General features: G+C 40.9%; 1 protein-coding gene across 2 annotated transcripts in view; it reads left to right on the top strand.

The window, feature by feature from the left end:
- ABCC4 (ATP binding cassette subfamily C member 4) overlaps positions 1-27,790 on the top strand; it is a 235,430-nt gene that overhangs the window by 37,678 nt on the left and 169,962 nt on the right. For both annotated transcript variants that reach the window (XM_054012156.1, XM_054012155.1), the window contains exons 2-7: positions 4,807-4,917; positions 10,952-11,072; positions 11,902-12,126; positions 17,347-17,436; positions 19,721-19,884; positions 27,657-27,782. In XM_054012156.1, the coding sequence (XP_053868131.1) occupies positions 4,807-4,917; positions 10,952-11,072; positions 11,902-12,126; positions 17,347-17,436; positions 19,721-19,884; positions 27,657-27,782 (837 nt within the window). The remainder of the gene's footprint in view (positions 1-4,806; positions 4,918-10,951; positions 11,073-11,901; positions 12,127-17,346; positions 17,437-19,720; positions 19,885-27,656; positions 27,783-27,790) is intronic.

The raw sequence follows: 27,790 nt of genomic DNA, 5'->3' as shown, positions 1-27,790 counted from the left end.
TTATAAGGTCAATATGTGGAGTGCCTTATGTGGTCTTTGGGATGTCCATAACTAAGCATCAAACATTCATAGTAATAATTTGTATCACTTATTTCTTAATTCCTATATGTAGGATCATAGAGTTGTAGCACTGGAAGGGACCTCAGGAGATCATCTAGTGCAGTCCCCTGCACTCATGGCAGGGCTAAGTGTTATCTTGAGCATCCTGGACAGGTGTTTGTCTAACCTGCATTAAAAATCTCCAATGACAAAGATTCCACAACCTCTCTAGGCAATTTGTTCCTGTGCTTAACTACCCTGACAGTTAGGAAGTTTTTCCTAATGTCCAACCTAAACCGTCCTTATTGCAATTGAAGCCCATTGGTTCTTGTCCTAGCCTCAGAGGTAAAGAGAACAATTTTTCTCCCTCCTCCTTGTAACAAGCTTTTATGTGCTTGAAAACTGTTATCAGGTTTCCTCTGAGGCTTCTCTTTTCCAGACTAAATAAACTCATTTTTTTCAATCTTCCCTCATAGGTCATGTCTTCTAGATCTTTAATCACTTTTGTTGCTCTTCTCTGGATTTTCTCCAATTTGTCCACATCTTTCCTGAAATGTGGCACCCAGAACTGGACATAGTACTCCAGTTGAGGCCTAATCAGCATGGGGTAGAGCGGAAGAATTACTTCTCATGTCTTGCTTACAACACTTCTGCTAATACATCCCAGAATGATGTGTTTTTTTTGCAACAGTTATACTATTGACTCATATTTAGCTTGTGATCCACTATGACTCACAGATCCCTTTCTGCAGGACTCCTTCCTAGGCAGTCATTTCCCAATTTGTATGTGTGCAACTGATTGTTCCTTCCTAAGTGGAGTACTTTGCATTTGTCCTTATTGAATTTCATCCTGTTTGGTCATCAGACCATTTCTCCAGTTTGTCCAGATTATTTTGAATTTTAATCCTATCCTCCAAAGCACTTGCAACCCCTCCCAGCTTGTTATTGTCTATAAACTTTATAAGTATACTCTCTATGCCATTATCTAAATCAAAGGTCCTCAAACTGTGGGCTGCCACCCCAGGGGGATGTGGAGGAATGTTTGGGGGGGGGCACTGCTGGGGCCCGGGCCAGCCCCCATGGGGGCTGGGGATGGAGTCCCATCCAGTTCTGCTCCATGCTGACTGTTACTTATCACTTTATTATCTTCTAGGTGATTGCTTAATTATGTGCTCCATTATCTTTCCAGGTTCTGAAGTTAATCTGACTGGTCTGTAATTCCCCATGTTGTCCTTATTTCCCTTTTTATTGATGGGCACTATATTTGCCCTTTTCCAGTCCTCTGGAATCTCTCTTCCATGACTTTTCAAATATAATTGATAATGGCTCAGATATCTGCTCAGTCAGCTCCTTGAGTATTCTAGGACATCTAGAGTAATCAGGCCCTGGTGACTTGAAGACATCTAACTTGTCTAAGTAATTTTTAACTTGTTCTTTCCCTATTTTAGCCTCTGATCCTACCTCATTTTTATTGGCATTCAGTCTAACTGCTTAGATACTGCATAGCAACCTAATTGCTAAAGCTCCCCTCCCCCCTAGCTTCTTTCTTGCAATCCTGTGGTGTGGTACCATTTGTGGTTACTCATTTGTCTCTGAGAATGACAGTGCAAAATAACTGTAGATCAGATATCACCTTAGTCCTACACTATATAGCTGAATCACAGCCTCTAGCATACAACAGGCCATCAGTTATAGCAAGCCTAATAACTCATTTGCTTATGTTTATATATTTGCCCTCCAAGCATGTTCCAAGCTAATAAGCAATACATTCCATGTCAATCTCTGTTTTGAATCTCTGCTCATGAAATACTGCAGGACCAGCTGCATTGTGTTCATAACGCTCATCACCAGACTGGTCAGCAGCTCAGGATCCATGTTGTCAGGCAGAGATGGCGGGCACACAGTTTACATGGACTTTTGGAAAACGGCACAGATAGGCAGAGTAAGAAAAATGGCACAAAATGAAGTAGGAAGCCCATGGAATGGTGGGACGGAAAGAACTGCATCACGGGACAGTGAGCATGTTCCCATGATGCACTACGATCTGTTCCCAGAGATTCCAGCGGCAGAGGGTGGTGAGTTGCACAATGGGATAGCTACCTACAATGCAACACTCTCTTTATCATTGCAAGAGCGACGACTGTGGATGTGTTCCGCCAACACAAGGAGCATTGTGTGGACATGCACAACCGATGGCATTAAATGACTTATGATCATCGATATTACTTAAGTCCACTTAACTCTGTAGTGTCGACATGGCCCCACTCTCTCTGCTATCACTTACAAATTGTGGACCACGTTATCAATACTCAGTGCCCATAATTGGGGCCATATTTTACAGTGCTCAGTACTCAGCAACTCCCACTATGACACTTCTGGCAAGATTTTCAGAAGAGCTTTTTTAATATACTGAATTTTTTGAAAATCTGGCCACTTATTTTGATGTCTAAATGGGAGCTGAGCTCTTAGAAAAATATGTCCCTTTGTTAATCTCTTCCTAATTGCATTTTTACTATGTCTTTTATTAATATTAATACTGATAGCACACTTTGTAATGTATTTGCAAAACACTTCCCTTAACAATCATTCTACATTTAAAACTTCACAATTTGAACATTTTAATTATTAAGTTTTATATTTGTGAGTGAGCTAGCTGAATAGCAGTTTTCTCTTATATTTTTAAACTTGAAAAGCCTAATCAGGTCAGACAGAGTAAATCTTTTGGCTAGTATTGCATCCATATTCTGCTTAGCTGAGGTTAGCTTCTTTCTTTCCATATATATATATATAGTGAATGGCTCTCAGGCCGTGAAATGTGTCCCCGTATACTTTCTCGTGACATATATTTATAACTCCATGAGGCATTGCAAGATTTCTCTTGACTCTTTGATGAAGATTCAGCAGCTTTGAAATGTCTGGTTACAGGTTTTTCTACACGCCTAGCATAATTAAAATAAGGTGTCTGTGTCCCCTCACAACCAGATGTGTCTCCTGAGTGACCCACAATTGGCGGAGCTTGGAATTAAAGGTTATTTATTTTCCTTGGATTTCTGGCAGAGGAAGTATTTTATACAGGTCTAGAAATAATTCAGGATAGGACACTGACAGAATTTGAGCAGGGCAGTGCCTTTGGCGATATTGGAGTGCCAGAAAATATCATCTTTATATCTGGAGCCGGGTGAAATTTTTGGGATGAAAAAACCACCAACAACAGTTTTGAGTTGACCAAAACTATTTGCGAATTTGGGTCAAATCTGGCAAATAGATTTGGCCAAAAAAATGAAGAAAATTTTTGAAAAAGTCAAAATGTTTTTTTTTTTTTTTACATTTTCAAAATAAAATGTTTATACTTCTAAATCAACCCCACCCTCAAAAAATTTAATTTCAGAAGCAGAATGTTTTAACTCAAATTGAACTTTTTCAGGGGGTTTTCCCTTCATTTCTGTGAGAAACTGAAAAAAAATTCTGGTTTGGGGTTGAACCCGAAATGAGGAATTTTTTTTTCTGTTTCTGCATTTTTCAGTTCTGCCACTGAATGCAAAATCAGTTATTCCCTCAGTTCTATTTCTATCCAAAGCACTTTAGTTAACTACCCAAAGTTATTCATGAAGACTGTGTTGGAGATGATAATGAAGTATATAGTTATTTTGCTTTTTGAGATTTAGATGTTTTGTCTGATAGTGGACAATTCCTTAGTATGTGTGTGGGATTTCAGTCTCTAGCTTAATGTTTTACATTTTGGTTTGTCTAGTTTACATGCTATAGTTTATAGAGTTTGGTACATTTGGAAGATAAATATTATGTAGGCGATTCCAGTTTTAAGAAAATTCTCTAACAGGGATAATTCTGGACCATATCCTCCATTTAATGATTTAATTGGACAGATCACTAGAATTGTTGTATAAAGCTGTTAAAAGATTTTAAGAATTGTTATTACTTCCATCTCTTTTTAGTCCCAAAATATTATTATAAAAGTGTGTCCCATAGTGATACAAATTTACCTTATTTTCTGACTTTATTTTCGTAAGTGTCATTTCTAATGTATATTTCCTTGCTATAAATTTTGTGACTCGTTTTTTATTGATGGGAAATTTTAAGCTCTTCTACTTAGTCAGAATTCCACTCCTTTTAAAAGGGACTGATTGTCAAAATATTCTTTATTTCCTGCTTTCTATGCTGGTAAGAGTATACAGTACCCAGTGTCTGGACAGTGGAGAGGAAGGAAGGGGGTGAGGACTTGAGAGACCAGTGTTCAATTCCCTGCTCTGCCACAGACTTCCTGTATAACGTTGGGCAAGTCACCTTGGGTACATCTACGCTGCAATTAGACACCCATGGCTGGCCTGTGCCAGCTGATTGGGGCTCATGGGGCTCAAGCTAAAGGGCTGTTTAGCTGCGGTGTAAATGTTTAGGCTCAAGCTGGAACCCAGGTTCTAGGACCAGTGAGGTGGGAGGGTCCCAGAGCTCAGGCTGCAGCTCGAGCCCCAACTTCTACATTGACATAGGCCAGCTGCGGTTGTCTAATTGCAGTGTAGACATACCTTGAGTCTCTCTGTGTCTCAGTTCCTTATCTGTAAAATCAGGGTGACTTCTTACCTCTCCGGGGTTGTGAGGATAAATATGGTAAAGACTGTGAAGTGCTCAGTTACCACAGTAATAGGGTGGGGGAGGCTTGTAAGTACCCGAGAAATCAAAGTAATATATAAGTAAATTAGTCTTTCTGCTCCATTGACTGAATATAAAAATTTGTATTGTATATTTAAATAGGTGGTTGAATCCTTTATTTGTTACTGGTCACAAACGAAAGCTTGAAGAAGATGATATGTATAAAGTACTGGCTGAAGATGCATCAGAGAGGGTTGGAGAGGAGTTGCAATGGTAAGGAAAAAATCAACACTTCATGTAGTCACGTCTTCACTGTGAAGATGAGTGCTCTGGGATGAAAACATATACAGTAATTCCTCACTTAACATCCTCCCAGTTAATGTTGTTTCACTATTAGGTTGCTGATCTATTAGAGAACATACTCCTTTAAAGTCCTGCAATGTTCCCTCATAATGTTGTTTGGCTCCTCCCATTCCACCCGCCTGGCGCTCTTGCCGGGAAGTAGGATCGGGGCGCGGGGACTTGCCCTGCTCTGCCCATCCAACATTCCAGCCAGGGTGCAGGCAAGCCTCTCCACCTTCCTCCCCCCCCCGCCCCACGCCCTGACCACGCTCCCTGGCTGGAACACTAGGCGGGCGGAACAGGGCAAGCCCACGCACTCCAACCCCGCTATACCCCTGCCTCAACCAAGCTTCACAATCATCATTGGTGAGTACCGTATTAAATTGTTTGTTAAAAATTATTTAAAACTTATACTGTGTATGCATAAAATGTCTTTTGTCTGGTGAAAAAAATTTCCCTGGAAACTAACTCCTCCCCCCCCCCATTTACATTAAGTCTTATGGGGAAATTGGATTCGCTTAACATCATTTTGCTTAAAGTTGCATTTTTCAAGAACGTAACTAGGACGTTAAGTGAGGAGCTACTGTAAAAGGATTTGCATTATCATCTTTTCTTCAAAGCTGCTTAATTTGAATGGCACTCTACAAAATGCCTGGAATTGAAGATTCTGTACTCTGACATTCCAATAATTATATCTTAATAAAACAATCCTATGCTGTGGTACAGATATATTCTGCAACTTACTTTCTTTACAGAGACAGGGGAACAAGTTTGTGCTTTCTACCTTTTTGCTTGAAAAACAGAACAAACTGAATAAGTAGGGGCAACAACATTCCCTTGGTAAAGGTGAAATATGCCACTGATTGACAGAGAGGGTTTAGCTGCACAGGACATCTAAGGGCTTATCTTCACTAGGATTTTTTTGCACTGGAATAGGTCCAGTGGTATGAATAGGTTGGCAGAACTTGATTTTTTTTTTATAACTTGATAGTTAATATTAATGTTTGTTTTTAAATACTTTGAAAATTTAAACTGATAAAAATAAAAATCATGCAAAATTATGGGCTTTAAGCTTTTTCCAGTTTTTATTGATTTGAAATTTTCACAGTTGTGGGAAGTTTTGGGAGGATCAGACAATAGGAGGGGTCAGACAATAATTATTTAATGACAGACTCTGAGATTCAAAAAGTTAAAGCTTTATAGTTGTTAAAACACAAATTATCAACATCACATGTGTAAGTGATGTGGGGGAGGGATAGCTCAGTGGTTCAAGCATTGGCCTGCTAAACCCAGCGTTGTGAGTTCAATCCTTGAGGGGGCCACTTAGGGGTCTGGGGCAAAAAATCAGTACTTGGTCCTACTAGTGAAGGCAGGGGGCTGGACTTGATGACCTTTCAAGGTCCCTTCCAGTTCTAGGAGATAGGATATCTCCATTAATTATTATTATTAAGTATACACAGTAAATATACCTAAATCAAACTTCTAAGTTTTCAAACAGTATTTTCTTACTCTGCCTATCTGTAAATTTCTGTTGTTATCAATGGAAATATTTTTTGTTGGCTTGTGTGTGTAGGGTGAAACCAATTGTCTACTGACATTTACTGATAAAAATCTGCAAAAAGAAGAACAGGAGTACTTGTGGCACCTTAGAGACTAACAAATTTATTAGAGCATAAGCTTTCGTGGACTACAGCCCACTTCTTCGGATGCATATAGAATGGAACATATAATGAGGAGATATATATACACACATACAGAGAGCATAAACAGGTGGGAGTTGTCTTACTAACTCTGAGAGGCCAATTAATTAAGAGAAAAAAAAAAAAAAAACTTTTGAAGTGATAATCAAGCTAGCCGAGTACAGACAGTGTGATAAGAAGTGTGAGAGTACTTACAAGGGGAGATAGTCAACGTTTGTAATGGCTCAGCCATTCCCAGTCCTTATTCAAACCGGAGTTGATTGTGTCTAGTTTGCATATCATCCTTTCAAGGTAGGTATAAATATCCTTTTTCAAGGCAGGCTTAAAGGTTAAGAGAGTCCGTTCCAGTCATGTGCTGGGATCATGGACCAAGAGTGTATCTTTATTATAACATGTTTTAAGAGAATAACAGTTCATGCAAGTAATTTTCTTTCTTGAGGCTCCTACAGGAACCTCATCAGTACCTCTGTTACAGGAGAGAGGTTTTTATTACATAGTAACTTGAAACAAGCAGTGTTTCAATATATCCGCAGAAGGCTTTCCTACTGAAAGATTCTCTCCTCTCTACCAGAGGAGTGGTGGCGTGGCCTCTTAACTTTCTGCTGTTACATGAGGAGAGGCAGCTATGGAGGAGGTGGATGGAATCTTCTGAAAGATCTAATTGTCACTCTTAACTTGGGAGTTAAGATTGGGAGCAAGGACTTCTCTGTAAAGGAGAAGGAGCAAGGAGTAGCGACAACTTCTTTGAACCTGAGTTAGCTAGAGCAGAAGTAGTAGTTAAATTGATAATCCCCTTGGAATGCAGCATTTAACATCTATTCAGCAGGTCATTGCAGAATTCCAAGAGTATTAGCATAGAAGAACCTAATTATGGTGGAAGTGAATATCAATTTGAGTGAGTTCTCATTATAATCAAAGTGAAAATCCACTGACGTGCCTTGAAGAGTTCAGGGCTTTCACTATAAAGGAGGGTGAAGTCTTTCCAGTGTCTCTTGCAGTAATTGCACTTCCTTCCCATGTGGTCAGGAAAAATGCTTTCATAGACATAATGGGATATTTAGCAGAATCTATGGGTCTATATGTGCATTTTCACTTTCTATTCTACTTGACAACACACAAGGAGAGTCATTTGTAAATCATAGAATCACAGAATTGTCAGACTGGAAGGGACCTCGAGAGGTCATCTAGTTCAGTCCCCTGCACTCATGGCAGGACTAAGTATTATCTAGACCATCCCTGACAGTTGTTTGTCTAAATTGCTTGTAAAACTCCAATGATGGAGATTGCACAACCTCCCTAGGCAATTTATTGCAGTGCTTAATGTTATATCCTTGGAGGCAACAGTTTTGGGAAGAAATCACTTGAGACACAGAGAGCTGTAAACCTTAAAAGCAGCCATTTATTGCCACACACTGAACTAACCAAAAACCAGTCAAAACTGGCTGGGCTATCCCCTAATAATCTAACTCAATTGCCATAGCAACAACAAGATTATATTACCACTACAACCAAATACACAACACTTAACCACCCTGACAGTTAGGAAGTTTCTCCTAATGTCCAATCTAAACCACACTTGCTGCAGTTTAAGCCCATTGCTTCTTGTCCTATCCTCAGAGGTGAAGGAGAACAATTTTTCTCCCTCCTCCTTGTAACAACCTTTTATGTGCTTGAAAACTGTTATGTCCCCTCTCAGTCTTCTCTTCTCCAGACTAAACAAGCCCAGTGTTTTCAGTCTTCCCTGATAGGTCATGTTTTCTAGATTTTTAATAATTTTTGTTGCTCTTCTCTGGACTTTCTCCCATTTATCCACATCTTTCATGAAATGTGACACCCAGAACTGGACACAACACTCCATTTGAGACCTAATCAACCCAGAATAGAGTGAAAGAATTACTTGTGACTTGCTTACAGCACTCCTGCTAATACAGTACATCCCAGAATGGTGTTTGCTTTTTTTCAAACAGTGTTACACAGTTGACTCATATTTAGCTTGTGATTCACTATGACTCCCAGATCCCTTTCTGCAGGATTCCTTCCTAGGCAATCATTTCCCATACATGTGTGCAACTGATTGCTCCTTCCAAATTGAGTACTTTGCATTTGTCCTTAGTGAATTTCATCCTATTTACTTCAGACCATTTCTCCAGTTTGTCCAGATTATTTTGAATTTTAAACCTATGCTCCAAAGCACTTGCAACCCCTACAAGTTTGATATCATCCGCAAACTTTATAAGTATACTCTCTATGCCATTATCTAAATCATTGATGAAGATATTGAACAGATCCAGACCCAGACCCAGAACTGATCCCTGCGGGACCCCACTCGATATGCCCTTCCAGCTTGACTGTGAACCATGATAATTACTCTCTGGGAGAGGTTTTCCAGCCAGTTATGTACCCACCATATAGTAGCTCCATCGAGGTTGTATTTCCTTAGTTTGTTTATGAGAATGTTGTGTAAGACAGTATGAAAAGCCTTACTAAAGTCAAGATATACCACATCTACCACTTCCCAATATCCACAGGGCTTGTTACCCTGTCAAAGAAAGCTATTGAGTTGGTTTGACATGATTTGTTCTTGACAAATCCATGCTGACTGTTACTTATCTCTTTATTATCTTCTAGGTGATTTCTTAATTATTTGCTCCATTATCTTTCTGGGTACTGAAATTAATCTGACTGGTCTGTAAATCCCCAGGTTGTCCTTATTTCCCTTTACATAGATGGGCACTTTATTTGCCCTTTTCCAGTCCTCTGGAATCTCTCTTCCATGACTTTTCGAAGATAATCGCTAATAGCTCAGATATCTCCTCAGTCAGCTTCTTGTGTATTCTAGGATGTATTTAATCAGGCCCTGGTGACTTGAAGATATCTAATTTGTCTAAGTAATTTTTAACTTGTTCTTTTCCTATTTTAACCTTTGATTCTACTTTACTTAAGCAAGCAGCCTTCACTACTGCGAGACTAAGGCTTATAGAAACTTCACAAAATCCAACAAACTGCACTGTGGAGTCTGTCATTTTACCCTATTCTCCTCCCCTCCCCGTCCTCCGAGGATAAGAAAAAATATCTCAGTAATCAAGATAATATCTTTCTGGCAGCTATTCCGCTCGCTCAAAGTTAGCGTGCCATCTTTTAACAGGTTTGAGACCTTGGTGTATTCGCAGTTTTTGGATCAACAGGGTCTCGGTGCACAGCAGAATGCACTTAACCTCCAGAAACGAGGGAGGCACCTTATGTGAAAATCCCGTGCTTCAACAATTGTAGAGTGTTGCTGGTGTATTCTTGATCACGTTATATGAACAGAATGATCACTTGTGTTCTTACTGTCTTTTGATTCGGATTTGAACAGCCCAGCCCTGCCACAATGCAAAGGTCAAGCACAGTCACAGTCCCTGCCTTAGGAAGGAGCACATGCTGGGGAAGCCTGGGCACCACAAGTGGTGCAATCCACCCGATGATGTTGTGCACCATCACATTGTTCTTTCTGCTTGTGTGTTATCCTCCTTCCTCCACCCTGAGTCCATCTTGAGTCCACTTTTTAGAGTGTAGTCCCTTAACTGATGAGCTTGTCTATTTGTTCTGTGTTTGTACAGCACCTAGCACAATAACGTCATGGTTCATGACTGGGGCTCCTAGGCAATATGATAATGCACATAATAATAATAATAAAAAAATTCCACTTCCCCTTCACCTAAGTACATGACCAGGTGAAGATAAGAGAGCGTGCTTCACAACCTAACGAACTGTGGATGTGCACACTGCTCTGTTCTTCTTGGAGCTCAAGAGGGATTTTGCTGAGGTGGAGCATCTGCACACTGCCTCAGGTCAGGCAGGCTTATTGTGACTTAGCCCTTAACTTAGCTTAACTGGCTCACTCTGATCCAGGCTAAGAACAAACCAAGGACTGTGACTTGCTAGTTCTGCCTTTGTTGTACATTTCTATAAATCAGCAGCTAGTCCAAGGTTTGTTGATATTATCAGTGTGTTCTTGAGCACAGAGGAACAAAATGAGCCTGTAATGCTAACCACAGGCTTTCATGGGCCAGCAAAAATAAATAAATAAATAAATAAATAAGATTATTTTGGTGTCAGGTTCTTAAAGAGAAAGTATTTGATTGTGCAGGATGTGGAGTGACTGACCAGATGACTTGGCAGACCTAACTCTCTGTTTTACAACTTTAGCAAATGATGTTCTCTTTCTGTTGATTTTTAAGTTAGACTTTTCTTGTCCACCAGTCTCATTTTACTTTATTTTCTAGGTACTGGGATAAAGAGGTGCAAAAAGCTAAAAAAGAAGCAAGAACGCCCCATTTAACAAAAGCAATCCTACTTTGTTATTGGAAATCCTATTTAGCTTTGGGATTTTTCACATTGATCGAGGTAAGAGATGGAAAATACAATACAAAGTATCTTTGGATATCTTTTTACCCAATAGCAATGTAAATCTTGTCCAATAGGCATTTGTAATGAATGATGGTGATTTCATTCTGGGACCCAACTCTTTCCCTATTTATAATTTCTTTCTGTCAGATAATAGCAGCCATAAACTCTGTACTTTTGTTTTTCAGAGACTAGAATGTCTCTCCTTAAGCATCTCTCTCTCTCTTGCTCTCATAAAAATACAATAGGGCCACACTGACTACTAGAAGTTGAAAACACTGGGTTAGAGTCTCCTTTCAGTTACAACTGCATAAGAGTGGGATTACACTGGTATAACTGAATGCACATCATCTCTGTGATATTGTCAGCCCCCCTCCCTCCCCGCCCCTTCAAGGAGTTGTTTCTGAACTCATATATGCTGCTGGTCTGTACATTACAGTATCCATAGGTTAGTGGGATGAATCATAAAAAAATCTTTTTGCTAAATGTAACTATGTCACAAAAAAGTACCATGTGATCTTCAGAAATTAAAGGAGATCTGTATTTATGTAACTTGTTATGATAACATGAAAGATTTTATTGGTGGTTTTGAGAACTTTTGAAAAGTTTTAAATATTTTAATTTTAATTCAGTTAAAATACATGTGTTAATACAGAAGTCCATTTCTTCTGAGTTATATGGCAATAAAAACTGGCCTGGGTATTTAAACCAAGATAATAAAGGAAGAAGGATGTGCCAGAAAGTTCTTACTTGCCTTGGAAGAAACTTGGATAGAAAATTACAGAATAAATAATTTCTATTTGTTTCTCCCCCCCCCCCTTTCTTTTAGGAAACACTCAAAGTAATTCAACCCGTCTTTTTGGGAAAAATTATTAATTATTTTGAATTTTTTGATCCTCTTGATACTGCTGCTTTGAATTTTGCCTACGGCTATGCAGCTGCTTTGTCTGTATGTACATTGATTTTAGCCATAACCCACCACTTGTACTTTTATCATGTACAACGGGCTGGCATGAAATTGAGAGTAGCGATGTGTCACATGATTTATCGGAAGGTAAGCAACCTTTCATTTTTCAAATGTATGTGTATATAAGTTAGCTATTCTCGTAATCAATCAGTTTAAAATTAAGTATTTGAATTATTTTTCACTCTTGCAATAGTTCTGAAGTCATGGCATTTGAAGGAATAGGGTATAAGTCTGTATTAATGAAAATCAGGGTTAGCATATATATGTATTGATTTTTTTTTTATACTGCTCTCAACGGTATATGGATGCCTATATAATGTTGTAGGCTATTGCCTGGGGTCCAGAGGATGTGGGAAAAAGGAGCTGCTGAGTGTTGTGTGCTTGTTCTCCTCCACTCTAGAGATGCATTGGGAGAAAATGGGCCCCTCCCCCCCCCGGCCCGCCGCCTTCCTGTCTCAGAAGGGAGGAAGTTTGATCAAACCAGTAGGGGAATAGCCAGCTCCTGGAAGGAGGCGCTCATGTCCAGACAGACTGGAGCCAAGCCCCTCCTTATGCCTCAAAGTGCATGTGGGATTGTGCTTGGGGGAGGGGCTTCTCTGCCTCCCTTTGACCAGCCAGGGAGGGCATTAGGGGAGCTGATTGGCTCTCACAGCTCCCGCCTCTCAATTTAAAGCCTCCCTAGGGGTCACTTGCAGTATTGCTGCCCCACCCTCCCTGTAGTTGAGCTATATTGAGCTGTCTTTCCGGGATGCCACGAGTCTGACTGATCACCAGTTCCTGGGATGAGGAAGGATTTTTTTTTCTTGGCAGGTCCAGAGGGTTTTCACATATTTCAGGTTAAAAGGAGTAAGACTAGGATGGGAATTTAACACTAGGAGGAATACAGAAATGTTAGTCCATTGCAACATGAGCCTGGTGTCCAGTGTGAATAAAGGCTCCAAGGGCCAGATCCCACAGGTAAAGGAGACCTGGGATGTGGTTAGTGAACCTGTTGCTGTAAGAAGGGGAAACCTGAAGTCTTTGCAGACTGAATTCACCTTTAGTACCCTTTATCTGCCCCGTGGAGGGGAGGGTGAGAGGAGTCAGAAATGAGGTGAGTCCTAGGGTTTAGGCTGAAGAGGGTTTGCCCCGAGTTATTGGTTATAGTGAGAGTCCCGTGATTCTCTTCTGGACCCAATTAAATGCTTGGTATGTGAGCAGGGGTGAGGAGATAGCACTCCTCCCCATCGTTAAGTTGCTAAAGTTGTGGCCTATCACTTAATTTTACCCCTGTGTCTGCATTTCTTTCACCTACATGTGCTGATGAACCTGTAGCAGTCACCATCTAGGGAGAGGAGCCAGGTGATCAGTGGAACAGAAGCAGAAGTAGCAACTACCAGGCCAGAGCAGGCAGGGAAAGTAGCTGGGCAGCTCACAGGATGAAAAGCTGCTTTTGTCCATTGCCAGTGTGGATCTTGAGAAGCGACAGCCTTACTAGCTGTCAGTAGCTTCTTTGTGGCTGGTGGCAGCCTTCAAGCCACGAGGCCTCTCTCTACTTTTACCTCCACGTAGGCAAGCCTGTCAAGAGAAATCTTGGGGCCCCAGCACATCATGGTCACAGTCTTCCCTCCCATTTCACTTTGTTTACGCAAAACACTTTGAGGGGGCCCCCTGACCTCAGGGCCCCAGTACAATAGTCCCTCCTTTTCTCTCCCTCTTATCAGCCCTGCATGTAGGAATCATACAGGAGGTGGCAGAGGGGAGAATGTCCTATCTATATAGTTAGGGGCTCCGATGGTATGACTTAAATTACCTGCCTTCCAAGTTTTTGGAGCAGTGCCCTCCTCACCCTTGTCCCAGAAATGAAATTTAGGCAGGGATTAGACATTTAGATTGATTAAAATTCAATCTGAATGTAATCTTTCTTTTTAAGAGGGGAAAAACACTCAACTCTTCCTCTGTTCTAAAACATGTAATTACCCCCACTTAAAGGTAACATTTAGATTACTCCTCTCTCCATCCTCATCTCTGAACTCCATAATTTATAGTAAAGTAAGAGAGAAAAAAGTGAGGAATATTTCTCAGGCCATGTTGGGCTGGTGAATTGTTTTTTATACACATATTTATCCTCCTCCCTCTTCTGATACCTTGGAAATTATCCACTGGGAACTCAGTTCTAACATGGCACACTACTTTCTTGTACATGAACATATCTCTGAGGAATTAATTTACTATACTGATTATCATAACACACTTTGTTTGAAATTCATGAAATATTTGTATAGCAAGCATTGTTTGTTGCAGCGTTGATATTCACTTGGAGGGCTGAAAGCTTGGAAAGGCAAAATGTTCACATTGTTCACTTTATTTCTGGGCATGATTAAATTGAATATTAATCTGCTTTCATCTCATAAATGTTTACTCCCAAGGGTGAAGGTTGAGGTCATGGTAGAAGACCAATAAACTTTGCAGTCAATTATCCTCATTTGAGGTGTATGGATAGGTCATACCTTTTATAAATCTTTCATATACAGTTTTGAAAGAAAAGCTGAATGCTAATTTCCCAATACTTTTTTTGGCATTAATTAATATCTGTAGTAAATATATACCTTAAATGCTAAGTTTCTGTCAGTGGTGGCTGTGTTGTCACTATGTGTGCTAGTTTTGTTAACCATAGTAAATGACAGATTCCTAGTACTGAAGTTCAAATGCTAGTTACTTAAATTGTTGTACTCCTTTTCCCTTCATATGAAGTAATAGAAAACTAATTTTATCTGTAGAACAAATCATTATCTATTTGTGTTATTAAAACTCCAAAAAGATGTTTTGTCTATACTAAAAAGCATTAGTAATAAGATGCTACTCTCAGGAAGTCTGTTGCAAAGATGGGACTAGAATCTCTCATGACTAATTCTCAGTCTGATACTGAGACCCCAAGATCATCGATGCAGTACTTCTCTTAAAAATAATAGGCTTCATTTTCTAAGGATTCTCTTCAGTTTGGCAGAAATAAAAAGAACAAAACAGCTCAAGTTCTGAAACCCAGAGATTTTTTGGTTGGGACTGGGTGGGCTAATTACTCTAAAACATGACAACTGTCCCTTCAGAGGAAATAAACTGGTCTTTTCTACAGTGATATCTCTCCATCTTTCTATACTTGCAACCAACAATTTGGAACAGGGAGAGAACAAAGATCCAAGAAGGGAGACCAGAATTAGTTAACCTGATACTAAAACAAATCCTAATCCAGGGATTGATGTCAATATTATTTAGATGGTATTTCTGATTGGGAGGAGAGTAGAACTGCCTGTAACGGGAAATGGACAAGGGACCAATGAGCTCATATCTGAAAGAAGGCGGCATTTCAGAAGAAGACAGCTCCGGGAGTAGGATTCACCTTAACTTCTCCACAACAATCATTAATGATTTTATGTAATTACAGCCTAGTTTCTCTCCCCCCCCCCCGCCCCTCCAAATATAGCCCAGCCACAGTGTTTCCAAGGAACTGTGACCAAATGGAAAATTCAAAGGGATATTAACCAAACTGTTTTTTGTGCTAGAAGAGATAAATATTTGACAAATAGAAAAATTTCAAATCAGGGTTTCTTTTTAATGATCTGTAACTCAAACAAACAAACAAAAAAACACCTTGGTAAATTTTCTTCAATCCCTTCAGAAATTCTGTTTTGCCTTTAGAGCAGGGGTCGGCAACGTTTGGCATGGGAAGCGGCGCGGGCGAGGGATGTGCTGGCCGCGGCTTCTCACTGCCCCCATTGGCCCGGGACGGTGAACCGTGGCCAGTGGGGGCCGCGATCGGCCGAACCTGCCGCATCAGCAGGTAAATAAACTAGCCCGGCCTGCCAGGGTGCTTACCCTGGCGAGCCGCGTGCCAAACGTTGCTGACCCCTGCTTTAGAGTAAATGTGGCAATTTTCAGGCCAAACTAGCATTGCCAGTCAGTATTTTAGTGGATGGGGAGAGAGCTAAAATAGGGTTTTGGGTTTTTTTTGATGGAACCTGGTTACAGGCTTAAGGCCATTGCTTGGTGTTTGACATTGCTGCTTCCCTAGACTTAGGTCAAGGCTGGTTCTTTTTGTCAGGAAAACGTAAATGTTTCGAGATTTCTTTTATGACACGCATGATAATTTGAGAGTAGTTAAGCTGCAAGAGTTGCCAATGAGTACAGGAAGGGTTCTCCCCTACCCATAACAGTGGCAGAGAATGATAGAGTGAACAGCAGGAACTGCTGTCGGTGTGCTCTTGTGTACACCTTCTCCAACCCCTAGACAGCCTTTAGAAACTATACTATTAATACGGGAAATATCTGGCTGATTGCTTTCTCAGAGGATATCAGCCTGAATCTTTGTAGGGTGGGCAAGTTGGGGCTGCACTAGTGAAGCAGGTTAACTGGGGTACCTAGAAAAAGGAGGGAGAGTTGTTGAAACATAACACACAAACATAACTACTAAGACATGTACCTAAGACCACTTCAGACATTTTACTGGCTGAATGGTGGTTTGTCGGTCTTTCCTATTTAGGTTTAGATCCTGAAATCAGTGAGACTACTTTGCTTAAAGCTGAGCACATGCTTATGTCTTTGCAGGATCAAGACTTTGAGTTGTAAGCTCTTTGCAAAAGAGACTATTTGGAAAGCACCAGCAATATTTTCAGTAGTGATGCAATATAAATAACAACTCCAATAACTATTTGATCTGCCTCTTGAAGATATATTTCAAGTATACAGTGGGCATCATTAAAAGTCTTGGCATTTTTCCCCTGCATCTTCATATTTACAGTACCTGTATTTTGGTATTTGCAGTGTTCTCTATTCTTATAATTGGAAGATTGGGGCAAAGACTCAGCTGGTCAAACTGAGTCTTTAGGATAGAGATTTCCAGTCTAGTTTTGCTCAAGTGTTCTTGACAGAGGGATGCACGTGAAAGAAATGTGCGGAGTTTTTGGTTCAGGTTTAATATTTTGCCATATTAGTTTTATGTTCTGAGTCACTTCTGGAAATGCAGAGGGAAATAGATTTTTAATGTCAATTCTGCTCCTCCCCCCCCCCCCAGATATTATTCTATATGTTTTCTACTTCATAGCCAAATCTTGATCACTAGCCAGTGTTTTAACTCAGGCCTTTAAACTGCAGTTCCAAGAATTCTCATGTGTCTTCATCTTAAAAATACCTCATAATTCATAGCTCTGATGCCAGATTGTCAATAGTACATCTAGGCTTTAGAAGAGATGATGCAGCTATTCTGATACCATACAATGTGGTAGTTAATTTAAAATAATTTAAGAATGCTTGATTTTTTTTTTTCTATTTCAGGCACTTCGTCTCAGTAACACAGCTCTGGGAAAAACTACCACAGGTCAAATAGTAAATCTTTTATCAAATGATGTGAACAAATTTGATCAGGTAAGACTTATTGGTCTTCTTAGACAATCCTGGTAAGGAGATGAGAGATGGATTGCAATATTTGAGGGGTATGGGATATGAGGTTTTACTTCACAATCATTTTTAAAGTGACAACTTAGGCTCATAATTTAGTATTGATTTTTAAAGGTGGTTTTACCAAACATATTAATAGCAATAGCTTCTTGAAATTGGAAAAAAAAATCCGTTTTCTTTTTGTGTGTAGATATTCCTGCTCTGTTTATAAACCCGGCGTAGTGCTGGTGCATGTAAGTGTATTAAAGGCAACTCTGCAATTGACTGAATTATTTGAGATGCTTTTCGTTTTAGTTTTTAAAAGGTTGTGTTGAGTGAACTGAAACACACTTAAAACTCTTCATTTTAGCTTTTAAACTGCAATTCAACCAGGATTATTGTAATAACTGGGAAACACTTCCATGCTTTATAATAAGGTATCCTGGGCTGAAGTGATAGCCCAAGGCAGTGTTGCTGTTGAATTAATAGGCTTCACCCTAATGTTGTGTGTGTTTTACTAGAATATTTTAAATTTAAACAAAATATTAAAAAATACCCCCACAAAAAACTACATTAAAAGAACATTATTAAAGTTGCAAAGTCAAGCATTCAAAAGTTAGGAAATGCATTACAATCTCTGATTACATCAGCACATACTATATTTTCCACAACCCCTATCAGTTTCAGTGCATAGGAAGGATGGAACTCACTGAATGAACAGGCAGTCAGTATTTTGTTTCATCCTCATCATTCAGTTGTGGCCCTAGGTCTTATTTATTGTGCACTATTCAAACTGTGCCCTGAATACAGATTATTCATTTCCTCATAGGCTCTGTGGTGATGGTCCGTGTGCAATATGTTCAGCACTAGGACCTGTGGGAGGCTGGAGCATGCTCAGTGAGGACAGACTCTTCAGAGATTTAGCCCTTAAACTCTAACAAGTCTCTGCTAAGCATGTGTGAACTGTGATTTTTTTCAAGGGTTTATTACTTGAGCAAATTTGGGTGGATTTTCCTGGAGATGGCAAAAGGCACATTTCTGATAAAGGCCACTCCTTGCCACATTTCAAGTCCCTGTTCCAAAAGAAAAGGGATGCTAGAGCTTCTCAAAGAAAAGGCTGGTGGAATTTTACACATGGGCAAAACATATTTTTCCCTAACCACCTTCTCAGAAATAGCCAGAGGTGAAAGTAAGCTGGTACAGTCCGGTAAGGCGTACCGGCAAGAGTCGATACACCGCTGACTGTACCAGCAGCAGGCAGCTTCCCCAGGCCGGCGATTTAAAGGGCTCAGGGCTCCTGGCAGCAGCTGGAGCCACAGGCCCTTTAAATCGCCACCAGAGCCCCGGGGGTCCGGCAGCGGGGCTCTGGCGGTGATTTAAAGGGCCCGGGGCTCCGGCTACAGTAGCGGTTGCTGGGAGCCCCGGGCCCTTTAAATCGCCGCCGGAGCCCCAGGGTGCCCAGCCGCCGCCACAGCTACTGCTCCTGCGCTGATTTAAAGGGCCCGGGGCTCCTAGCCGCCGCTACCGCAGCTGGTGACCCAGGCCCTTTTAATCTCGATTTAAAGGGCCCAGGGATTTAAAGGCCCGGCCTCTTCCAGTTGAGGCCCCGCCCCCTGCTCAGGACTCCAGCATACTGGTAGGTCCTTAAAGTTACTTTCACCCCTGGAAATAACTGAACTGGTTTGGCTGAAATTTTCCAAAAATATTCAGCCTGGGTCAGACCCCCACCATGGAAAATGTCAGTGAAAAGATTATGGTATCCAGTCAGGGTACACAGACAGAGAGAGATACCACTCTGCAGATAATTGTAAGTTTTGTAAATGAAGCAAGAAAATTACAGGACACGTGTTATACTCATGGAATTGTCTTGGAATACAGGATGCTCTAAAGTTACCGGTGCATAATAGTACAGTTTTCCCATTTATGCAAATGCCTGCACTCTAACTAGCTGAGGATGCTGATTTTTAAAACCATTTTTTAGTTCTCTCTCAATAACTGGGCTGTGAATCTCTCTGTCTCTTTCCACTGACTGCCTACCATAATCTTTCTGCAAGCTTATTTTTCAGAATGTCTACCAGAAACAAAAATGGCACCTCAGCTTTATATTCCCTTGAGCGGAAAGCAGAAAACATGCAAACATTTATATTTTAAAATTGAAAATTTATATATATTTATATATACAATTTCCCTGCTGATAAGGGTTTTATTGTTGGTGTTTTTATCTTTTCAATTAATGCTAAAAGCTGTTTTTATATCTTAACTGATTGTGCAGGTAACGATTTTCTTACACTTTTTATGGGCTGGACCACTTCAAGCTATAGCAGTAACTGCACTTCTCTGGATTGAAATAGGCCCATCATGCTTTGCAGGAATGGCAATTCTGATTATTCTACTTCCTTTACAAACCTGTATTGGGAGGTTGTTTTCTTCACTAAGGTAAGGTAAACTTTTGTGGTGCACATTATCTGTGCAGGTTTTGAAAGTGCATGTGCTTGGCTGGCCTGATGTCAAAACTGCCATGGGCTAGGCCCTTTGTTCAATTTCCAACTGTTTGCCAATATTTTCAAAAAGTAGCACCTAAAATAAGAGATGTGATTTGCAAAAGTGCTGAGCATCCAGTGAATCCCATTAAAGTCACTGGGACCTGCTTGGTTGCCCAATCCTTTTGAAAATCAGGGTGCTTATTTGCTTGCCTACATATGGACTCGGAAGTCTAATATTCTGAAAAATCTTGACCTTGATGTCTTGCTGCATGGGCATTTAGGGACTGGGTTTGTTGTGGACAATGCTGCTGTTCCTTGCAACAGGAAAAAGAGAGTGCCTTGGTTTTTCACAAGGTCTGACCTCTGAGGATGATAAAGATGTTGCAGTCAGAAGCTCTAAAAGGATTCCTATGCAAGGCTCCTCATCTGCAAGAATGGTACCCGTGATTCAGGGTCTTGAAAGTAGGGAGAGGCTGTGAGGAAACAACATGGCGGGGGGAGGGCAGAGGAAGAAATTGGCTCCTTAGGACCTCAGTAGCGGTGCAAGATTTGTAACAGGAAGGGTTTTTATGTATAGTGGCTCTGCAGTATCTTTCCAACCAGATTCAGACCTTATGGCCTCCCCCCACCCCACCAGCTTCTTCCCCCCTCCCCCCAAAACTACATCTTGCGGAAAGTCTGATAGTTTTTCTTAAACTACAGTATTCTGATTTCCTAACTTTCAAACTTTTATAATGGCAAAGTTCTAGTAATGTGTTAAATTAATAGGTAACTTATTTTACAAACGTATTCTGTTTTAACGAAGCATTTGGTGGCTTTGTCTGAGAATGTTATTAAAGCTCTTAAATGTGTTACGAGTGGATGTCTGTGAGCTTGGCCTGGCACTTCTTTGTGGCATAACCTGTTATAGTGTGAATAGTTTCCTGCATTGTCTTTATGTAATAAAAACTGTATGGCTAGGTACTGATGTTTTTATTTGTTTGAAGATTGGTTGAAGGTAAAATATTGTGAAAATAGTCAAACTGACATTGTTATTGCATGGCTAAGCACTCAAAAGTCTGGAAATTACCAAATTAGAGTTACCTATAGAACGCTGTTCCTTGTGCTTATTCACTATGATACAGTCTTCAGTTACATGGTCACATACTATTTCTCAAATAATAAAATAATACAGTTTTCCCCCCACAACTTTAGTTATACATACATGTACCATGTTTTAATAACTTTTTCATTCTATACACTTGCACTGTTTTCATTGTTGAAATGATCCAATGTAGCTTTATTGACTTAAACATTTTTATATTAACAATCATTATAATACTTAGCACTTACACAGTGCTTTTCATCCATAGATCTCAAAGTGCTTTTTCAAAGTGGTAAGCATTATTATCCCCATTTTACAGATGGGAAAACTGAGACACAGAGAGATTAAGTGACTTGCCCAGGGTCACACAACAAGATGAGAAATTCTCTTCTCTAAGGTATGTATTCTAATAATTAGTCAGTGGCCATGTAATATTGAGTTTTTTTCAACCAGCAGCAGATCCTTGCTTAGGCTCAGCACAGGGGAAGGAATACGTTGATGAGGAAGATACTTATCTGCACTTATCTGTGCGTAAGTCTCTCTTTATTTGCAGTTCAGGGAATGAAGCTGAAGTAGATTTCAATCCTGCAATGAGCTATGTGTGGGCACTGAAGTGACTGGGGGTCTGCATGGGCACAGGGGTCCACCTGCATGGAGCTAATTGCAGGATTGGCGCCAGTGCTGCAAGTTTAGGTGGGCTCTGCATGAGAAGCTAACTTTCATTATTATGCAGCATTTTATCCTTCTGCCCCAGTTTTGCAAATATCTATGCATGTTAGTAACTTTGCTCATGCAAATAGTACCATTGACTTCAATGCCTATTTTTCAGGATGGGACCCTTATTCTGTAATGTCTTGAGTAAGACTAATTAGTGTACTTGTCATATAAATGACCTTCATGGTCTCTGGGACACTGTATTATATGGTACGACTGTTAGCCAAACATAAACATTTATACAAAATGTATGTATTATACTGTATTATATGAAAAACAGTTTGTGATCATGAAATTGAAGACTGTATTGTAAATATATGCATGGGAGCAACCTTCAGATTGTGTGAGCAATCTTAGCATTTGTTGTCAGATGCTACCAGTGTGGTGCTCTGCTTTCTCCTATGTTGATATCACTCAGCTGCGTGTGTCTGTTCCCTCTGTGTGCTGCCCCAGCTTTGCGCAAGTAGCTGACACAGCAGACCCGAAGAGAACCCCCAATAACCACAGAATCTAGTAAGATGCAAAGTCACCTTGACTAGGTTTATTGCGACCTTGGACACAATTGCAGTTCCCCGTAGATTACTTAGTCTACCAGGCATACTACGAGAAAGTGCCTCTTGGCAAGGACCCAGCTCAGTGGCGGGACTTTCCACTGCCCCCATGGCCGGACAAAGACACCACCCCAGGGATACATTCTTATACACAGGTACAAACAAGTTACACATCACTACTACAGCATTATAATTTCCAGACTTTTTCAGGGCTTAACCATGTAATGGTAGCATTCTCTTTAAATGTACTTTAAAAATGTAATTTTCTATGTGATTTAAAAGAGAAAAAGTTAGAAAAGATTCATTCCACTATTGGGCTAGGCACCACTGGTATGCACTATCCCATGCACTGTGGCTGCTACCATTAAAGCCAGTGGGAGTTTATGAGGACTATATGAGGGAAACTCTCATGCACAGTTTAGGAAGTCTATAGGAAACCTTTGGTACATTTCCTTTTCATACCTAAAATTGGTGTGAGTGCATGCGTAGCACAACTAACATGTGCATGTGCTGAGCTTAGATCTGTCCTTTTTAAAAATCTGGGGCCAGGTCTTCTGTTGGTATAAATTGTCATAGCTTCATGGAAGTCCATGAACTACTCTGATTTACACTAGTGAGAATCTGGCCTCCAGTGTGCATGTGCAAATATGACTTTCCAATGGGCAGGGCTGGCTCCAGGCACCAGCTTGTCAAGCAGGTGCTTGGGGCGGCCGCTCTGGAGAGGGGCGGCATGTCCAGGTATTCGGCAGCAATTCGGCGGACGGTCCCTCACTCCGCCTGGGAGCGAAGGACCTCCCGCCGAATTGCTGCCGCAGATCGCGATTGCGATCGTGGCTTTTTTGTTTTGGCTGTTTGGGGCAGCCAAAATCCTGGAGCCGGCCCTGCCAATGGGTAATAACTCATCCAAATAAAAACTAATTTTCACTGGAACACTTGAAGATGCTCCCATTGAGGACTATTACTATAGGAAACTTAACTTTCTGTCCTCAGCCCCTCCAAGAATGTCTGCACACTCTGCGGCAGCCCATGGCAGTGAGCCTCCGAGCCCAGGTCAACAGTCTCAGGCTCACTGGGCTCGTACTACCACACTAAAAATAGCTATTTGGACAGAGCTTTTAAGTTGTGTGTAAGTCTGGCTTCTCCCTAGGTTTCAGAGTCTGAGCTGCAATGTCTACACATCTGTGTTTAGTGCGGTAGTGCAAGCCCCGCGAGCCCGAGTCTCTTGACCCAGGCTCTGAGACTCACTACCGAGGGCTGTGTAGATGTACCCTCTCTGGGTGAGGTTAAAAATCATAACAAGGATTATGTTGTTTGTTTCATTCTCCCCATACTGAGCTCCCTCTCCCTTGTCTAAACCCTACAAACTTTAACATACAAAATCTACTCTGGTATGGACTCCAGACTGTATGGAGACCAATCCTGGAAAATAAGCGTCTGAAAGGTAAAAATTTCACAAAGTTACAAGTAAAACTGATTGTTTGTTACACAAACAGATCACATATTCAATTTTTTTTTATATTATCTGGGGATGGGGAGAAGAGGGTGTTTGTATCATGGCTGTTCAGTAGTCCTCTGTGGAAATTTTTCAGTTTTCGCTAAAATAGTTCCTAACCATCATAGTTGTAAAGATAACCTTCCTGACATGAAACAAGAGTAACTGATACTATATTGTCTTCCTGTGTTCTACTAGCAAGCCTTGTTTATAGGGAGACCAGATGTCCCGATTTTATAGAGACAGTCCTGATATTTGGAGGTTTTTCTTATATAGGCACCTATTATCCCCCACCCCCGTCCCAATTTTTCACACTTGCTATCTGGTCATCCTACTTGTTTACATTAGGAAAACATAGTAAACATAAAATATTGATAAATTCTTATAAAAGTTATAGTAGGATTTATTTTTATAAATCATGTGCTATATTCCTAAGTGACATGGTTTTACAGATATCCTATCATCTCTAAACACAACTTTTATATGAAAGAAAAATGCGTTGCAGAACGGCTTCTTTGGCTATGCATACACAAGCCTATTTTCTTTGAAATTTCTCTCCAATTCCAACAGTAGTAGCAATGGCTGGAGCACCAATATAGAATGTGCTGTCTATACCAGATGTGCTAGTGCCTTGTCTACACTAGTGCTCCAGTAGTTCCTGCTGTTAGTGGAGCTGTGCTGGTAGTAGCAACAGTGGAAAATTTTAGCACATGATGTGTCAAAACAAACCCTACTATAAATAAGAATTTATCAATGTTATGTTTACTATGTTTTCTTTACTACATCAATGAATTCAATATGATTTTAGTATACTTTAAAAATAAGGAACCATTTCATACATACGAAAAAATGTGTTAATTTCCCCCCAGTTTAAATTGTGACTTTTTACCATTAAGAAGCTGTTTTTTTTAAACCTGTTTGCCATGATAAACTAGGACCTTAGTTATAAGCAGAGATCCTAATTTTCCATGATAACAAGAAAAACAAAACCAAAATTCTCTGATTAAAAAAACCTCAGTCTGTGTTTAGTTTCCCTAGGCACAATATACATAGGTATCAGCTGAACACAATATTTTGTTGATACAGTGGAACCCCTTCTATCTAGTCTAATTGGGATTGGGGTCAGATCAGATAATCAATAATTTGGATAATCCAGAGATCCTAAGCCCTGGGTGGGAGGGCTGCAACTTCAGCTGAAACCTGAGCCACACTGCCTGGGGCTGGCAGGAGGCCTTGTCGCCTGGGGCTCGGGCTGTCAGTCCTGGTTCGGTTAATCCGGAGAGCCGGATAATGGAGGCTCGGATAAATGGGGTTCTACTGTATAGGTTTTTATTCACAAAACGTAAAAACTAAAGATTCTCTGTAAAAATGTAAATTCCACGTTTTTCCATGGCAAATGGACGTCTAGGATCCCGGGTTACAAGCAACAGGAAATATGGGGCTAGACTAGATATGCCTAATGCAACCTAAACAGCAAATCCTGCTGTCATATTTTATACAGTTATCAACAAATAGTGACTGTTTCTCATTGTTTCCTGTTATCACTTCCTTTCACTTTTGTACCAATTTTTTAAATATTATTTTTGGAAATATCCCTGGTGATTTTTAAATCTTAAAGTCTGGAAATATAGTATATGTATTTACAAGACAATTTCTTTCTTATAATTCCAGCTTTCAGAAGGTAGGAATTATAATAGATACCCAATGTCATCTCTACCCCAATATAATGCGACCCGATATAACACGAATTCGGATATAACGCGGTAAAGCAGTGCTCGGGAGGGGAGGGGGTGGGGGCTGCATGCTGAGTCCTTGCGGTGGATCTGCGCGGTGGATCAAAGCAAGCTCGATATAACGTGGTTTCACCTATAACGCGGTTAGATTTTTTGGCTCCCAAGGACAGCGTTATATCTGGGTAGAGGTGTATTAGAGGTGGTCTGCTTTCCCTCTCATATTGTCCTACTGGTTCTCAAAGAAACTGATGGTTTTGGTAGTTGTTGACTAAGTTTATACTACCTGCTTGTGAGGTACTAATACCTCTGGATGGAGAATATTATTATACAGAAACTCCTCACTTAACGTTGTAGTTATGTTCCTGAAAAATGCGACTTTAAGTGAAACGATGTTAAGCAAATCCAATTTCCCCATAAGAATTAATGTAAATGGGGGGGGGGGGGGATAGGTTCCAGGGAATTTTTTTTTTGCCAGACAAAAGGCATTATATACATTTTAAACAATTTTAAACAAACAATTTAATATTGCGCTGGGGGGGGGTGGGGAGTATTGTGCACGTGCTGTGTGTTTACAAACATACTGTACATACAGTACAGTACTATAGTTGGGAGGTGCCCCTGCCTTACCCTACACAGGCACAGCCCACTGGCACTGGAGATGAGGTAGGCAAGGAGGCTGATGGTGCTCTAGGCTAGGAGAAGCCACATTGCCCAGCAGCGGCAGCTTCCCCTACTCTGCAAGCACCAGGGGCAGGGGGGCAGGAGGGGGCTCAACCCTCAGCCTGCCCACTCCCCCCCTTTCCCCATCCTTGACCTGCCTCTTCTCCCCCCCACCTCCTCCCCCTTTATTTCCCACGCTGCGTCCTCACTCCTCTCCCCTCCGTCTCCTCCCTCCTAAATGCCGCAAGCCAGCTGATTGCTGCGGCAGGAGGCAGGGGAGGGAGGGGGAGCCTGCATGCCGAGTCCTCGCTCCTCCCCCCTCCCTCCTGCCTGGGGCAATCAGCTGGCTTGCGGTGTTTAGGGGGCAGGAGGGAGGGGGGAGGAGCGAGGACTTGGCGCGCAGGCTCCTCCTCCCTCCTCCCTGCCTCCTGCTGCAGCAATCAGCTGGCTTGTGGCATTTAGAAGGGAGGGGGAGCCTGCGCGCTGAGTCCTCGCTCCTCCCCTCCTCCTGCCCCCCGAAACGCCGCAAGCCAGCTGACTGACGCGGGCAGGGTGGGGGGGAGAAGGGGGAAGGCGCTGATCTGTGGGGTCTGCTGGCGGACGGGTGGCGCTGTGGGGAGGGGGGCGCGTAGGGAGGCTGCCAGCTGTGGAGAAAGCAGGCAGCCAAACAACGCAAGAGTGGAGCATTGCACAACTTTAAACGAGCATGTTCCCTAATTGCTCAGCAACGTAACAACGAAACAAGGTTAACCAGGACGACTTAAGGTGAGCAGTTACTGTATTTGATGCTGGTCAGAAAACAAATCCTTCATTTATCAAAAGAATTTAATCTTGATGAAAATTTTCTCACCAGATCTAATTATAACTAATTACTTTTAATGCTCAATATCATGGGTTTTGTGTGCTTCAGGCAGAATTAGCCACAGAAATAACCAAGATCAGGTCAATCCCATTCATTGACCTCTTCAGAAGAGCCTCTTTCCCCACTTTTTGTTGGCAGAAAAAGCAGTTGCTTCAACATACTTTCTTGGAGAAATGCTTATATTTTGGCATTTTCAACTCAGATTATTTACTTCTTAAATGTCCTGTATTTTTCCTTCCCTTTTTTTTTATCTTGTCTTTTAAATATGTTTGGAAAATCTCTATTTTATTGTATGTTGCACTTGATGGGAGGTATTTTCTTTATCGGGTTATTGGCAAATATTCTTACTCTGGCCAAAATATATTTCAGTTATTTTTAACCATGCAAAAATACATTTTCTTTTTTTAAAATAGGGCATATAATCACAGTGTCTGTATATTCTGGTACATGTGGTGCTCTGTACATTGATTCCTGGTGTATGCAAATGCTAGGCTCTTCACTGAAAACTGCATAGATGAGAACACATAACCCAAATTTTTACTGCATGTCAAAGTTTACTGTATAAGTGTAACAGTACAGATTGAAGAGTCACTGTTGTTGTGAATCTGAGAACTTTTCTTTAATTACAGGAGTAGAACTGCAGCCTTGACAGATGTCCGGATTAGGACAATGAATGAAGTCATAACTGGTATGAGGATAATAAAGATGTATGCCTGGGAAAAATCATTTTCAGAACTAGTTAGCAGTATAAGAAGGTAATCAG

This window comes from Malaclemys terrapin, chromosome 1 (genome assembly GCF_027887155.1).
Source record: "Malaclemys terrapin pileata isolate rMalTer1 chromosome 1, rMalTer1.hap1, whole genome shotgun sequence".
Classification (NCBI taxonomy): Eukaryota; Metazoa; Chordata; order Testudines; family Emydidae; genus Malaclemys; species Malaclemys terrapin.
Note: the sequence above shows the minus strand (reverse complement) of the source record. Positions and strands in the feature narration are given on the sequence as shown.